Source organism: Panthera leo, chromosome B1, assembly GCF_018350215.1.
Source record: "Panthera leo isolate Ple1 chromosome B1, P.leo_Ple1_pat1.1, whole genome shotgun sequence".
Taxonomy (NCBI): Eukaryota; Metazoa; Chordata; class Mammalia; order Carnivora; family Felidae; genus Panthera; species Panthera leo.
In genome coordinates, this window is record NC_056682.1 from 21,225,529 (window position 1) to 21,240,513 (window position 14,985).

General features: G+C 37.2%; 1 protein-coding gene across 1 annotated transcript in view; it reads right to left on the bottom strand.

Moving 5' to 3' along the window:
* Nucleotides 1-14,985, bottom strand: part of VPS37A (VPS37A subunit of ESCRT-I) — a 45,279-nt gene that overhangs the window by 12,176 nt on the left and 18,118 nt on the right. Inside the window, exons 2-5 of the mRNA XM_042934392.1 lie at nt 12,758-12,832; nt 10,769-10,883; nt 10,064-10,164; nt 739-964 (exon numbers count right to left, since the gene is read on the bottom strand). Of these exons, the coding sequence (XP_042790326.1) occupies nt 739-964; nt 10,064-10,164; nt 10,769-10,883; nt 12,758-12,832 (517 nt within the window). The remainder of the gene's footprint in view (nt 1-738; nt 965-10,063; nt 10,165-10,768; nt 10,884-12,757; nt 12,833-14,985) is intronic.

The window sequence follows — 14,985 nt, forward strand, 5'->3', positions numbered from 1 at the left end:
GCCGAAGTCGGACGTTCAACTCACCGAGCCACCCAGGCGCTCCCAGTTACCACTTAATTTAAGAACAATTTTTTTAAACCAGTGAGACACTTGAAGCCCTTAGCAAGGTAGAGAGCAGACCCTCCACAGTCTGAGAACTACTTCTCTTTCATGATCACTTCTCGTGCCTTCATGTCTATTTCCTCTGTGACAGCTAGAGAGATCTATTAAATGCAGTTTCACAAGAATGCAATTTGGTTTATGCCTCCAAGACTTTGTCAATACTAGTGCCTTTTCACAGAAAACTTTACATAACCCCTCTCGTTCTGACAAATTCATTACCATCTGTCAAAATCTGGCCTCAAACATAAACAAATACATTCACTTATCTGCCCCATTTTAATTGAGCACCTACTCTGTGTATCAGGGGTGGTTTGAGGCACTAAGGACAAAGTGGTGAAAAAGTAGAAACACATTTCTTATAAAAGCATCGCTTCTAGTTCTACCTCAGTTTCTAGGAGTACTGTATCTTCACTGTAATTCCAAACTACCTCTTCTACTCTACTGGAAGTTTCATATTTGCAATTATTTGATAATTTGCTGGTCACTTCTGAGTTTGTTACTTGAGCTGAAAATGCGATTTAATCTTTTTATCTTTTGTGCTTTACTTAGTGGCTGCCACAAGAAGGCATATGATAAATATTTGTTGACTGGACGATCTCAAGGATACAAAATGTCTAGAAAACTGAAGATACCCACCGGTGCTGAAGTGTCTGTTGTGGGAACAGGTAATGGCAGATTTGAAAGGACGCCAAAAGAAGGAGCAGCGGGTTTGGCTGTTGTGTAACTTGTTGTTGAAGAAGAAATAGTGTCAGCAACAGACAAAGAAGTGATAGTCCTGTTAGCTTCTTGTGGCGGATATGGAGGAAGAAATGGAAAACCCTGAGATGCGTAAGGAGGCATCCCACTTGGATTACTGTATAGGCTAAAAAGAAAGACAGAAAAAACATTAGATTAGACATTAGGGGTAAACCTATAAAACTATTCCCACATGGTTCTAAATAACAATGGCCATGCAACAGAGATAGAATCTTGTTACTATAATCATATAACTGACTTAAAATATTATATAAACTGATAAAATATGACGCCACCCCAATAAATGTGGTTTCCATGAAAAAGCACAATGTTTTAGAAAGCATAATATTCAACCAGTCAGAGAAGAAGTGAACAGACAGGCTCTTTTTGAGTTTGAGCATTCCGTTAGCATTAATCACTATCTTCATAAGAAGAATGGAGGACGTTTAACCCAGAAAACGTATTCAAGACAGGTTGCTTGGATCGTAGCTCTCATTTTATCTGGAAAAATATGACTGCTTTTCTAAAAGATTTCAAAGGAAAATAGTTCAGTGCAGAGAAGAACTGCTAAAAACAAATATAAAACATAACTCATTTTATTGCGCTTCACAGATACTGTATCTTTTAAAAAACAGTGTTTACGACAACCATGCATCGAAGTAAGTCTAGTGGCACTATTTTCCTAACAGCATCTGCTCATTTCATACGCTGGCATCACATTGTCATAATCCTTGCAGTATTTCAAACTTTTTCATTATTATTTTTGTTATGGTGATCTGTGATCAGTGATCTTTGATGTTACTATGGTAACTGTCTTGGGGTGCCATGAAGTGCACCTGTATAAGACAATGAACTTAACTGATAAATGTGTGTGCTCTGTGCCACTGGCAGGCTGGTCCCCATCTGTGTCCCTCTTCCCTGAGATGTAATATTGGAATTAGGCCAATTAATAATCCTACAATGGCCTCTTAAGTGTTCAAATGAGAGCCACAGGTCTTTTACTTTAAATCAAAACCTAGAAATGATTGAGCTTGGTGAGGAAGGTGTATCAAAAGCCAAGACAGGCAAAAAGCTAGGCCTCTTGGGCCAAACAGCCAAGTTGTGAATGGAAAGGAAAGGTTCTTGACAGAAATTAAAAGTCCTATTCCAGTGACACACGAATGAAAAGAAAATGAAACAGACTTAATGCAGACGTGGAGAAAATGTTAATGGTTTATACAGAAGGTCAAACCAGCCGTAACATTCCGTTAAGCCAAAGCCTAACCCAGAGGAAGGCCCTAATGCTCTTCAGTTCTACGAAGGCTGAGAGAGGTGAGGAAACTGGATTAGAAAAGTGGGAACTCGGCAGATTTTGGATCGTGAGGTTTAAGGAAAGAAGCCTTCTTCGTAACACAGAAATGCAGGGTGAAGCAGCAAGTGCTGATGTAGAAGCTGCAGCAAGTTCCTGAGAAGATGGAAAATAACTAATACAGGTGGCTACACCAAAGAATGGATTTTCAATGCAGACAAAACAGCTTTCTGTTGGAAGAAAATGCCATCTACGACCTTCTAAGGTAGAGAAAAGAAGTTGAAGTTGATGCCTGGCTTCAAAGGTCCAAAGGACAAGTTGACTCTCCTGTTGGGGGCTAATGCAGCAGGTGATTTTAAATCACCATTCAAAAAAAAATCCTAAGGCCTTTTAACAATTAGGTGAAATCTAGATAGAGAGTTAAGATGGAAGAGTTGTATGGAGACTTTGAGCTTGTCTCATCCCTGAAACACAGATCAGCATCAAACAATTTTGAACACCCAGGAAAATGATCTGAGGATTAATCCAACAATCTGTGTAATGTGAGCCAGAGAACTTGGCAGGTACATGGTACAGAGAGGTGAATTGGGGGAGAGAAAAACCATGGAGCCATACAGGGTAGGGAACCATATTCACGCAGAGAGGACAGAGAGACAAAGAAAAAGAAGAGTGCAGCACGCTGAAATGAAGGAAGAAAACAGCTGGAGAGAAAGAGAGAAATAAAGAGTGAAAGCACTCACAGGGGACTGCACAAGAAACCTGTTCCTCAAAGCCACTGACGGGGAGAAAGGAGAGGGTTACAATAGGGCCAGGATTCTAGAAACAGTGGAGCACAGAGTCTGAAGTTTCGGAGCTCAGGGCCTGGAGGTGCCCTGGTGAGGAAGCAGGACCAATCCCCAGGAGCAGGCAGTGGGGTCTGAGGGTTCCGTGTGCCACACAGGGAGAAGCAGTTGCCCTACCTACAATGAACTGCATACTGCCATACGTTTTCGCCGAGGGCAAAAGTCCCAGCAGACCCCAGAGTGCTGCCACATTTACTGATATTGGAACAGAGATGCCAGAGTGCAGCAAAACCTGGCGCCAGCTGTGTGTTGTGATTTACCGTAAACTCTTGAGCCTCTGCCACTGCGTGATCGGGCAAATGTTTTCTGGGACAAGATGGCACCTGGCCATTGCTTGATGAGACCCTTCCCCCAGAGAATCAGCATGGGTCCAAGTAAGGAGGGTCTCTGAAGTGTGGGTTTTGAAATGCAGTCCCATGTGAGATAAAACTCTAGAAGGAGACAGCTTGGACACAGACAGGGTAAAGGCAGGGAGTGGACGGAAACCTGAGGCAAAGGAGCGGTGCTTGAATGTGTGTCTGTAAGGGCACAAAATGCCCATGCCAGAGACCAAAGAGCTGGGTGAAGCCATTTCCACCTTTAGCGCACACGTATACACACTTAGGAGCTGAGCAGTGCCACCAAATGGACAATGGAGCCGTTACACCAAACCCCACCCATTTGTAGTCTCCAGGCACATGCCCCAGAAGAGCAGCACAAATCCCTTCAAACTGCTTGGTCTACTGTTCCTTTACTTTGCTTCTGTTTTTGCCTCTGTTGTTTTCTTTTTTCTTTCATTTTTTTTCTCTTTCACGGGTAAAAAGAGTTCTATTTTCTCTTGAAAATTTTGATACTACTTTATTTTATTCCATTTTAATATTTAAAAAATTTTTTAAACTTTTTTTTTTCCTTTCTCTTTTTTCTCTTTTCTATCAAGCTTCTTTCAAAAAACAGAATGAAACGTACCTGGCATTGGCTTCCTTTATTTGATTTTGTTTTGTTAATATTTTTTTAATTTTTACTTTTTATTTTATTGTTTTTCTTCTCCTAAAATGACAAGACAGAGGAATTCACCCCAAAATAAAGAACAGGAAGAAATGATGGCCAGGGATTTAATCAACACAGATGTAAGTAAGATGTCTGAACTAGAATTTTAAACCATGATTATGAGAACACTAGCTGGGGTTGACAAAAGTATAGAAGACACCAGAGAATCCCTTTCTGAAAAAAATAAAAGAACAAAACTCTAGTCAGGGAAAATTAAAAATGCTAAAACCGAAGTGAAATATTGAATGGATGCTGTGATATACGAAGCAGAGCAGTGAATCAGTGATATAGAAGATAAAATTACAGAAAACAATGAGGCAAAAAAGAGGGAAAATGGGCAAAATATTGTAACATAAAACTTAGAGAACTTGACGACTTATTAAAAAGGAATAACGTTTATATGATAGGAGTCCCAGAAGATGAAGAGAGAGAGAAAAAGGGGCAGAAGATATATGTGAGCAAACTAGAGTGGAAAACTTTCCTAATCTAATAAAGGGCACAGACCTCAAATTCCAAGAACAGAGAACTCCCATTAGATTCAACAAGAATTGACCATCAACAAGGCATATTGTAGTGACATTTACAAAATACCTAACAATTTAAATGCATATTATTTATTTTTCTTGTCTGATTGCTGTGGCTAGCGTTTCCAATACTATGTTTATTAAATAAAATTAGCGACAGGACATCCTTGTTTTGTTCCTCATTTTAAGGGAAAAGCTCTCAGTTTTTCACTACCGAGTATGCTATTAGTTGTGGGCTTTTCATATATGGCCTTTATATTTCGTGGTATGTTCTCTCTAAATCTACTTTGTTTAGAATTTTTTTTTATCATGTATGGATGTTGTGCTTTGTCAAATTATTTTTCTACACTTACTGAAATGATCATATCATTTTTTATCCTTCCTCTCAGTGATATGATGTACCATATTGGTGGAGTTTTAAATATTGAACCACCCTTCCATCCCAGGAATAATGCCACTTGATCGTGGTGAATGATTTTTTAATGTATTGTTGGATTTGGTTAGCTAGTAGCATTTTATAAAGGATTTTTGCATCTATGTTCTTCAGAGGTCAGTTCACTTTTTTGTGGTGTCTTTTTTCTGGTTTTCTGATCAGCCTAATGCTGCCTCAGAGAATAAATTTGGAAGTTTTCCTTCCTCATGTATTTTGTGGAATAGTTTGAGAAGAATAGTTATTAACTCTTCTTTAAATGTTTTGTAGAATTTGCCTGTGAAGTCAACTGGTCCTAGATTTTTGTTATGTTGAGTTTTTTGATTACTGATTCAATTTCCTTGCTAGTAATTCATCTGTTCAAATTGTCTGTCTCTTCCTGTTTCAGTTTTTGTAGGTTATATGTTTCTAGGAATTCATCCATTTCTTCTAGGTTGTCCCAATTTGTTGGCAAATAATTTTTCATAATATTCTCTTACAATTGTTTGTATTTCACTCATTTGTTATTTTGTTTATTTGGGTTCTTTCTCTTTTTTTTGATGAGTCTGGCAAGAGGTTTATCAATTTTATTGATTTTTTCCAAAGACCCAGCTCTTGGTCCTGGTTTCATTGATCTTTTCTACTGTTTTTTTGTTTGTTTTAGTTTCTGTATTATTCACTTCTGTGCTAATCTTTATTATTTACTTCTTTCTTCTGGTTTTGGGTTTACTTAATTCTTTTTTTTTTTTTTTTAGCTTCATTAAATATAATGTTAAGTTGTTTGAGATTTTTCTTCCTTCTTGTGGCAATCTGTACTGCTATAATCTTCGCTCTTAGAACCACTTTTGCTGCATCCCGAAGACTTTGCATCATTATGTTTTCATTTTCATTTGTTTCTATGTAATTTTTAATTTCTTCTTTGATTTCTTATTTGACCCATTCATTGTTTAGTAGCATGTTATTTAACTTCCATGTATTTGTACTTTTTCCAGACCTTTTTTTTGTGGTTGACTTCTAGTTTCACAGCATTGTGGTCTGAAAAGAGGCATGTTATCAGTTCAATCTTTTCAAATTTGTTGAGACTTGTTTTGTGGTCCAATATGTGTTCTAGTCTAGAGAATGTTTCATTGTACTTGAAAATAATATGTATTTTCCTGCTTTAGGATGCAATGTATCTATCTGTTAAATTCATCTGGCATGGTGTGTCATTCAAAGCCACAGTTTGATTTTCTATGGATGATATGTCCATTGATTTTAGTGGGGTGTTAAGTCCCCCACTATTACTGTACTAGTATCATTTAGTTCCTTTTTGTTTGTTGTTAACTGTTATGATTTGGGTGCTTCATGTTGGGTCCATAAACATTTATAACTGTTATATCCTCTTGTTGGGAAGTCCCCTTTATTATGATATAGGACCTTCTTTATCTCTTGTTACAGTCTTTGTTTTAATGTCTATTTTGTCCAATATAAGTATTGCTACTCCAGCTTTCTTTTGACCTCCATTTGCAAGATAAATGTTTCTCCAACCCCTCACTTTCAATCTGTTGGTGTCTTTAAATTACTTTTTTAATGTTTATTTTTGAGACAGAGAGAGACAGAGTATGAATGGGGGAGGGTCAGAGAGAGGGAGACACAGAATCCAAAGCAGGCTCCAGGCTCTGAGCTGTCAGCACAGAGCCTGATGCGGGGCTTGAACTCACGGACCGTGAGATCATGACCTGAGCTGAGGTCAGACGCTTAACCGACTGAGCCACCGAGACACCCTTGTTGGTGTCTTTAGGGCTGAAATGAGACTCTTAGAGGCAGCAGATACATGAGTCTTGTGTTTTTATCCATTCTGTCAGCCTATGTTTCTTGGGGTAATTAGTCCATTTACATTCAAAGTAAGTGTCAATTGTATATGTATTTATTGCTATTCTGTTACTTGTTTTGTAGTAGTGTCTATTGTTTTTCTCTGATCCTTTCTTGTCTTGCTGTTTCCTGGTTTGCTGGTTTTTTTTTTTTTTTTTTTTTTTTTTGTGATATGCTTGGATTCCTTTCTCCTTATTCTTTGCTCACTACTTTCTTTTTAATATTTATTTTGAGATAGGGTTGAGGGATAGAGAGAGAGAGAATCCCAAGCATGCTCCATGCTGTCAGCTTGAGGCCCAATACAAGGCTCAATCCCACCTACCAACAGATCATGACCTGAGCCAAAATCAAGAGTTGGAAGCTTAACAGACTGAGCCATCCAGGCACCCCATCTATTACTGGTTCTTAATTTGTGGTTATACAAAGCATAGGTTTAAAGGACATCTTCTGGATATAGGAGTCTGTATTAAGTTGATGGTTGCTGATGTTTGAACCCACTTACTCCTCTTCCCCACGTTTTAGGTATATGGTATCATATTTTACATCCTTTTGTGATCCCTTGACTGATTTTTACAAATATACTTATTTTTCGTATTTGTAGTCTTTCTTTTCCACTCAGAGGGTTCCTTTTAATATTTTTTGTAGGGCTGGTTGAATAGTCATGAATTACTTTCGTTCTTGTTTGTTTGAGAAACTATTTCTCCTACTATACTGAATGACAGACTTGCTGGATAAAGTATTCATGGCTGCAGATTTTTCCCTTTCAGCACTTTGAATATATCATGCCGCTCCCTCTGGCCTACAAGGTTTCTGCTGAAAAATCCACTGATACCCTTATGGGTTTTCCTTAGTATGCAACTGTCTTCTTTTCTTTTGCTGCTTTTAACATTATTATCTCTTTCTCACTACTTTCTGCCATTTTAATTACTATGTCTTGGTATGGATCTCCTTGAGTTGATTTTTAGAGGGGATCTCTATGCTTCCTGGGTCTGGAAGTCTGTTTCCTTCTGCAGATTAGGGAAGTTTTCAGCTATTATTTCTTCAAATAAATTTTGTCTCCCTCCCCCCCCCCCCCTTTTCTTCTGGAATCTCTACAACGTGAATATTCTTATACTTGACAGTCATTGAGTTCCCTAAGAGTAGTCCCAATTTGCATCAATTTTTTTTCTTTCATTTGTTCAGCTTGGTTACTTTCCGTTACTCTTTCTTCTAGATCATTAATTTGTTCTTCTGCTTCATCTATCGTGTTATATATTCCAATAAGTCCATTTTTAATTTCACTTATTGTGTTCATCTCTCAGTGGTTCTTTTTTATCTCTTTGTTAAGGGTCTGATGTCCTCCACTCTTCTCAAGGCCAGCAAGTATCTTCACGATCAATACTTCAAATTCTCTAACATGCCTACTACTCATATCTGTTTTACTTAGGTTTCCTGCTGTGGTTTGGTCTTGTTCTTTCATTTGGGACATATTTCTCTGTCTCCTCATTTTGTCTAACTCTCCGTGTGCTAGGAAGGCCAGCTACATCCACGAGATCCTGCAGTGTCTTGCAGTGCAGTGCCTCCTGTTCCTCAGGACCTGGCACTCGGGCGGGGGAGGGGGGGAGGGGGGGAGGGAGGGCGGGGCGTGCCTCTGTGTGTTGTGTGTGCCCCGTTGTGTTCCTGCCACTTTTCCCTTCAGTCCAGTTTTCTGCAGTGGCTTTCTTGGTCTGCTGTGGGTAGTGTTTGGTCCCAGGGGAGTGAAGTGCACTGGTCTGCCTGCTAAATAAGACCTGGAGCCTCTGCTGTGGGGACTGAGCTGGCCTAAGTGGACTTGCATAGAGTGCTTGGGCAGGGCAGGCACTTTTAACATGTTTTGCTTTAGGCTTTTGCAGCAAATGCCTTAGGCTTTTGTGTATTGGGGTGCTGGCAAGGGCTGTGCAGGTCTTCTGGGGGAGGGAACTCACAGTGCTGGGGACTGAAGCAAGTGTGACTGGTGAGGGCATATCCAATGAAGCATGGGGCGGCAGGCCCTGGCATAAGCAAGTTACATAGCAAGTGTTGGTGCCACACTGGTTCCCACAGCTGTGTTTAAGCTGAGGGGACGGGCAGAGAAAAGACATGTGCTAGCTCCTTTTTTCCTAAGTGGGGCGGGGATGAGGGGTCCTGAGATCCCTGTTTCTCTGGACAAACTCTGTGATGAGTAAATCACTCTACCTTCTGTGTGCCCCAGGCATTTTTCAAATTGCTGAATCTGTGCTGTTTCTGTTCAGGATGTTTGGAGTGTTGCCTCTTTAAAGGCCGGAACTCAGCTTCCTAAGGACCTCTGGGTTCTCCCAGAACAGAGCACAGATTTTTACAATACCAGGCTTTATGTCCCACTGGTTGTAAGGGACTGCATACATTTTTGCATATAGGAGAGAAGTAAATTCTTGTTGCCAGAAGAACTGTGGCATTTTGTATTTTCAAAACATCTACAGATAGATTTCTTGACCTTTGCCACTCTATCAAGAGATGGGAGTCTAGTCCCCTCCCCTTTGAACCTGGATGGGACTTTGTGACTGACTTTAACTGCCAGATGTGAAAATTAAGTGAGCCTTCAGAGTATTTCAATCCCTGGATTTGCAACCACAACAGTTAATGCAAAAGATGAAACAAAGACGAGCTGTCTCTAGTAGTCTCTAATCAAACTGCAGATTCACAAGGAAAATACATGTTGTCAAGGTTTGATGATGTGTAAAAACGATTTGAAAGGTATTTTTCAGAGCTGCTGAAAGATGTGGAAAATTAGAAAGATAAAATAACCAATGGAAACACAGAATTATCATCTCCAAAAAAAAAGCAAAAAGTTGTATCATAAAAGAAATGTAATCATGACCAAGTACATGACTTAGCAACAGGGAATATTTCCAGAATCAAATTAATGAAAATATCAAACATGCAATTTAAGTAAAAATCATGACCTCAATCACTGAGAGACTGGAAGGAAAGGAACGTTTGTGAAAGATAAAGTCTCATCAATCATAACAGAAGGCTGATACACCTAAAATGAGAGAATTAAGAGATGTATGTTTATATTATATTTACATTATTCAGAAAGATGAAGGTAAATATTAGAGAAGCAGCTAAAAGAAGAAAACGCAGCTGCCTCTCAAAAGTATAAATTTGTCTGTGTGAAGGTGGGAATGTGGAAAAAAAGAGAACTGCCTTTTAACATCATTTGAAATTTTAAACTGTATTATGTGCACTCCGATAAAAATAAGTAAAAATAAATATATACATATAGGTTTTTTGTTACAAATATACTTACTATGAAAATGCCGTTGAAGAAGGAGCTAAAACTGGAGGATTCTTCCAAAACTCATCCAATAGACTCTGAATAATTTTTCCAAGATCTGAATGCATTGTAAACTGAAAGTAACAGTATACAGGAAGATTAAAATCACTTTCAGAATAAGTCTTATTAGGATAATGTCATCCTAAAACTTAATCTTAAATCCCCTTCTGCAAGTCAGGAAGTAAATGAAAAACAAAGGATATTGTGTCAAATGACCATATGAGCAATCTACAACTTCTAATATTTTCCTATACACTCGATACCATAAATCAGGTTAAAAATCTATTTAACCAATAATGGAGCTAAAATATTTCCACACTTTTAAAAATAATTTTAAGGTTCAATGATAAATTCTGAGAGTACATATAAGTTACAGTTCCTCACATTAATCAATTATTTATGTATCCTAAGAACTTGGAGGCATATTTGAATTTTATCCCCTCCTGACAACTATGGAAGATCTACTATGAACCAAAGTTCTAAGATCAACAGGTCCTCATCACAGAAAAACAAATAACTTTCAAATCAATATTATCTATTAGATATAGTGACTTTTTTTTTCTCGGAATTGTACTGATTCCAAATGAGATTTTAAATGCATTTTAGATTTCTGAATATACAGCAGAAAAGTAATACACCTGTTATACTACTCTGAAATAAATTATACTGTATACATACGTTGTTTACTAATGGAGAGGTAACATAGACTCCTTGTTTATCCATTAAGTGATGTCGTATTGGTGGATAAACACTGATCACTGGTTTTTCCTGAGGAAACTGTGGAGGGAGCAATCTGTTCAATGTAGAACAGATGAAAAACAAAAAGACAAGGGTTATGTTATATAGTCATTAATGCTAAAACAAAGTTAAAAGCAAATTAAATTTTCATACTTTAATTTGGATTAATTATTCACAGTAGTAAGTGCTCTCTTATGGTTGTTGATTGAAAATATACAAAAGGATCTACTTTGGCAACAATATCATAAAGTAATTCAATATAGTAAAACCTTCTTAATGTGGAATATGGATACCCTGAGTTATAGAATATTCTTTACACCAAGTCAATTAATTGCTTTCAAACACAATAAACCAAGCTACGTAAAATCTCAGATAAAAGTCAGATCAGGCTATTTGTACGAGGTGAACCACAGTAACTCAGTCTGGCTATCAGCTGGACCACAGTTTCTGTCCATATAATTTCCTCGTGGTTTTCCTACTTTTGAAATACTGCCAAGAATTATTTCACCATCTACTGAATTTTTAAAGAGTGAATAGATAAAAGCCAAAGTACTACAATTAAAACACTGTAGCTATCATCATGCCTTGGTTCTATAAAGTTCTCTTCTAATTGTCCCCATTAACACATCTCTCCCAAGTCTGAGGTCAATCACATGGTTTCAAGTAAAGAACAGTAAACTCTCAATACAAAAAAAAAAAAAAAAAAAGGTGAAAATCTGAACCTTTCTGAACTACCACAAATTTAAAATCAGAGATCGAAGTCTTAAAAAATGGGATTTTACTGGATATGGATACTGATTTCCAAACCTCTCAAAGAAGAATATGTCCCTTTAAACGGTCTCTCTGTTCGCCTGCTGGCTCAGATAACTATTTATTTTATAGCACTGTCAAAAAGAAAACTGGGTCCTTTTTGGCTTTTCCTACTAAAGCATATGGGGGACAAAACTACTTCATTTATATAAAGACGTTAAAGTAGTTTGGTAAAAAAGGCAATGAATGGTCTTTGAAGCACAACCGATCTGGGTTTGTAATCCTGACTATGCTGTTCACTACCTATGTGTCTGTAATTTGCCCAATTTGCAGGACTGTTGTGAGGATTCAAAAAGCTCCTCTATATCAAGATAAGCCAGCATCATGCTTGGGACTGTTATACGTTCACACTTTCATTCACTTATTCAACTAGGATTTCACAAGGCCTTTTCTGTGCTGGCATTGTGCTAGACGGTGAGAATATGAAGATGAATAAGCCATGCTTCTTGTCTTCCAGTTAAGTGCTTCTTACCCACAAACACCTGCTCCAGCACCCAGCCCCCTACTGCAATCTGAGAAAGCAGTAACTTAATACTTTCATGCTGAAGACTAATAACTGCACTTATGGTTAAATGGGGAATTCAGCAATCATCCTGTCCAATCTTTTCTCTCACGAAGAAAATTTTTAACTTGATTTTTTTTCTTTAATCAGCAGGTCAAATTGAGCCTTGAACTTTTCTGGCTGATGTAGTGTATCTGTTGCTGAAAACTAGACTATTTTAACTTGTTTTTGATATAAAGCTGAATAGATCTCTAATGGTTTTCGATACACAATCCCTTTGATTGTCCTTATCATTCTTTCTTTCAGCCTACCTCCAGGTAAAACTTTAGTGCAAATCAATAAAAATAATTATAGTACTAAAGATCATTACATCTTTTCATTGCATTTCTTTCTTCTTGTATAGTTTTTTCTTACAGCAATATCATTATAATGATGTCTTTAAAAAATTTTTGTTTCACGAAATTGCATTAACTTTTTTAGAAGTTACAGTTACTAGAAAGGGAAAGGTTTAAGCAAGTTTACTTTAAGCAATTTACGTCTAATAACTAAGAAACAAAATAATGAAAAGACTTTTAAACGCACTATTACATAAAAATATAGGATACAATTCTACTCACATATTAATGTTAATTGTCAGGTTGTTTACGGTGAATGGCAACCTGTATTCCACATCTTTCTGTATTTCAGCTATACTGTAAGAGAAAATTTGAGAAAAAAGTTTACCTGAAGTTACAAAACCATTAATGTTAAAAAGAATTTTATATGTTTTTAGAGCCTACTAAAACTATCAATTTTAATCACAGAATCTAGACAGCCAATATAACTCGCATCTTAAGGGAACAATTATCATAGAAAGATTTATCAAGTAAGCAGGCAAAATATTCTGAGATATCCAAGTGTGTGTGGATACAGTGCAGATAGATGTTGAGGCAAAATAGCAGAGAAAAACTCCTATTAATACTAGATTGATTTACTATAATTTTATCTAATTCATCATTACTATAAGCAACTGTTATCCTCTGGTTAACACAGGTCAACAAGACATCTGGGTTCTGATCGTAACTCTGCCACTATTCAGCTATATAGACAGCTAGGGAAGTCTGGGTCTTAATATCTTAAACTTAAGTCTAGATAAGATGTCTCCTACAGTCTTATGACAGACTGCTGGCCATTTTCCTCCCGTTCTTCCTAAGTAAGAGAAGTCTAATTTTATTTTGAGTAGCAACATTCTAGCCTTTTTTGGCAGCTAGTTGTTGGTACAGACTTAACCTCCAAGATAGACATAGGGAGGTCGTAGGGTCAAACTACTAGGAAAGCATCTAAAAGAGGGGACAAAAAAAATGAGTAAGAGTCTATTTGCCCTTCCTGCCTGGACCTGATAGCACTTCCAACAGCCATATTGGACCATGAGTGACCGTGAGAATGGAGGTCATACACTAGAGAGAGCTGAGCAGAAACAAAGAAGTAGCTTGAGTCTTTAATGACTACAGTATTGTCAACTGAATTTCTTTTTTGTGAGAGGAAAAAGTTTTATCTTGTGTAAGTCAGTATTTTGGGAGTTTCTGCTGGTAGCAGCAGAATAGAACTGCCAACTAATATAATTTCCTTACACTTTAATGCTCTATACTTAGAATTAATTTATTATTAATTGTAGGGACACATTATTACAACTACAATCTAGCAACCAAATCTTTTGGAAGCTCACTTCAAGTCCTAATGAACATTCATAGTATTTCCAAAGGGAAAAATGTGAAGTAGTACTAATGAGTTAAAGTTAGGAAGAATCTTAATATTCAAAAAGGCATGAAACTTTTCCAAGCATTAATGCTGCTAAAAGATCTAGCATTTACGTAATAATTTACTTTTTGTTCTTTTGATTGCTTCAACTAAAGCTCTGTACTCTGACATCCTATGGAATGGGGTTAGAATTGAGAAGAAGAAACAGCTGAGAAGAGACTCAAAAAGATATTCAGTATTAGGACTTAAACAGTGTTAGACAGGTTTTTCTTTGGGGTTCACGTTTGGACACTATGATACTGACAACCTCCTCAGTTGTAGGAAAACCGTATAATCAATTAAATGGCTTCAGTTTTCTATTCCTCTATATTATTTTAAGACCCGAAGGTGTAACTGCTTCAAGGGAATGCTGGTCACAAAAGCATCCATCAGTTTTAAGCTAAGTAGAGCATCTTCATGGTTAAAAGCATGACCTCCAAAGTGAGGCTTCCTGGGTTCAAATTCTCCCTCTAAACCATTTACTTGTGTGACTATATGCAAACTACTTATCTCTCAAATGGAAAACAGGGATGTTTAAAGTACCTATCTACCGAAAACATTTGTTAGATTAAATGAGAGAATACACGTAAAGCCCTCCACAAAATACCGTAATTGTTCAATACATGTTAACTATTATTAACTATGCGTTTTGAACATGCGTCACAGTTGCAGCCTGTCTACATTTATAGTACCGAAGTTTTAAGTCAGTTTTTCAGTGTATTTTTATAGGAAGTAAATTAATTTGATTAAAATAATTTTCACTTAATTCAATGGCTTAGAAGTGTTCAATGCATTGTCCTGATGATTAAAGTGTTGACATTATTATTAAGTTTTGGCAAATTTCCTTCACAAATGAGGTATAATAGATAACTGAAAGCAATGCTCGTAATATTAGTGAAAGCTGAACTATGAGTAAACAAATTCCAAAACAAGTTAGTCATGGTAATTGTTGGAGTTCAGGACATACTACTTCAGCATCTTGATTATTTTCAGCCAAAGGAGTTTGAGAAAATATGAGAAGCAGGAATGTTACTCTAACCTCCTCCCTGCCCCATCCTTCTTCCTTGAA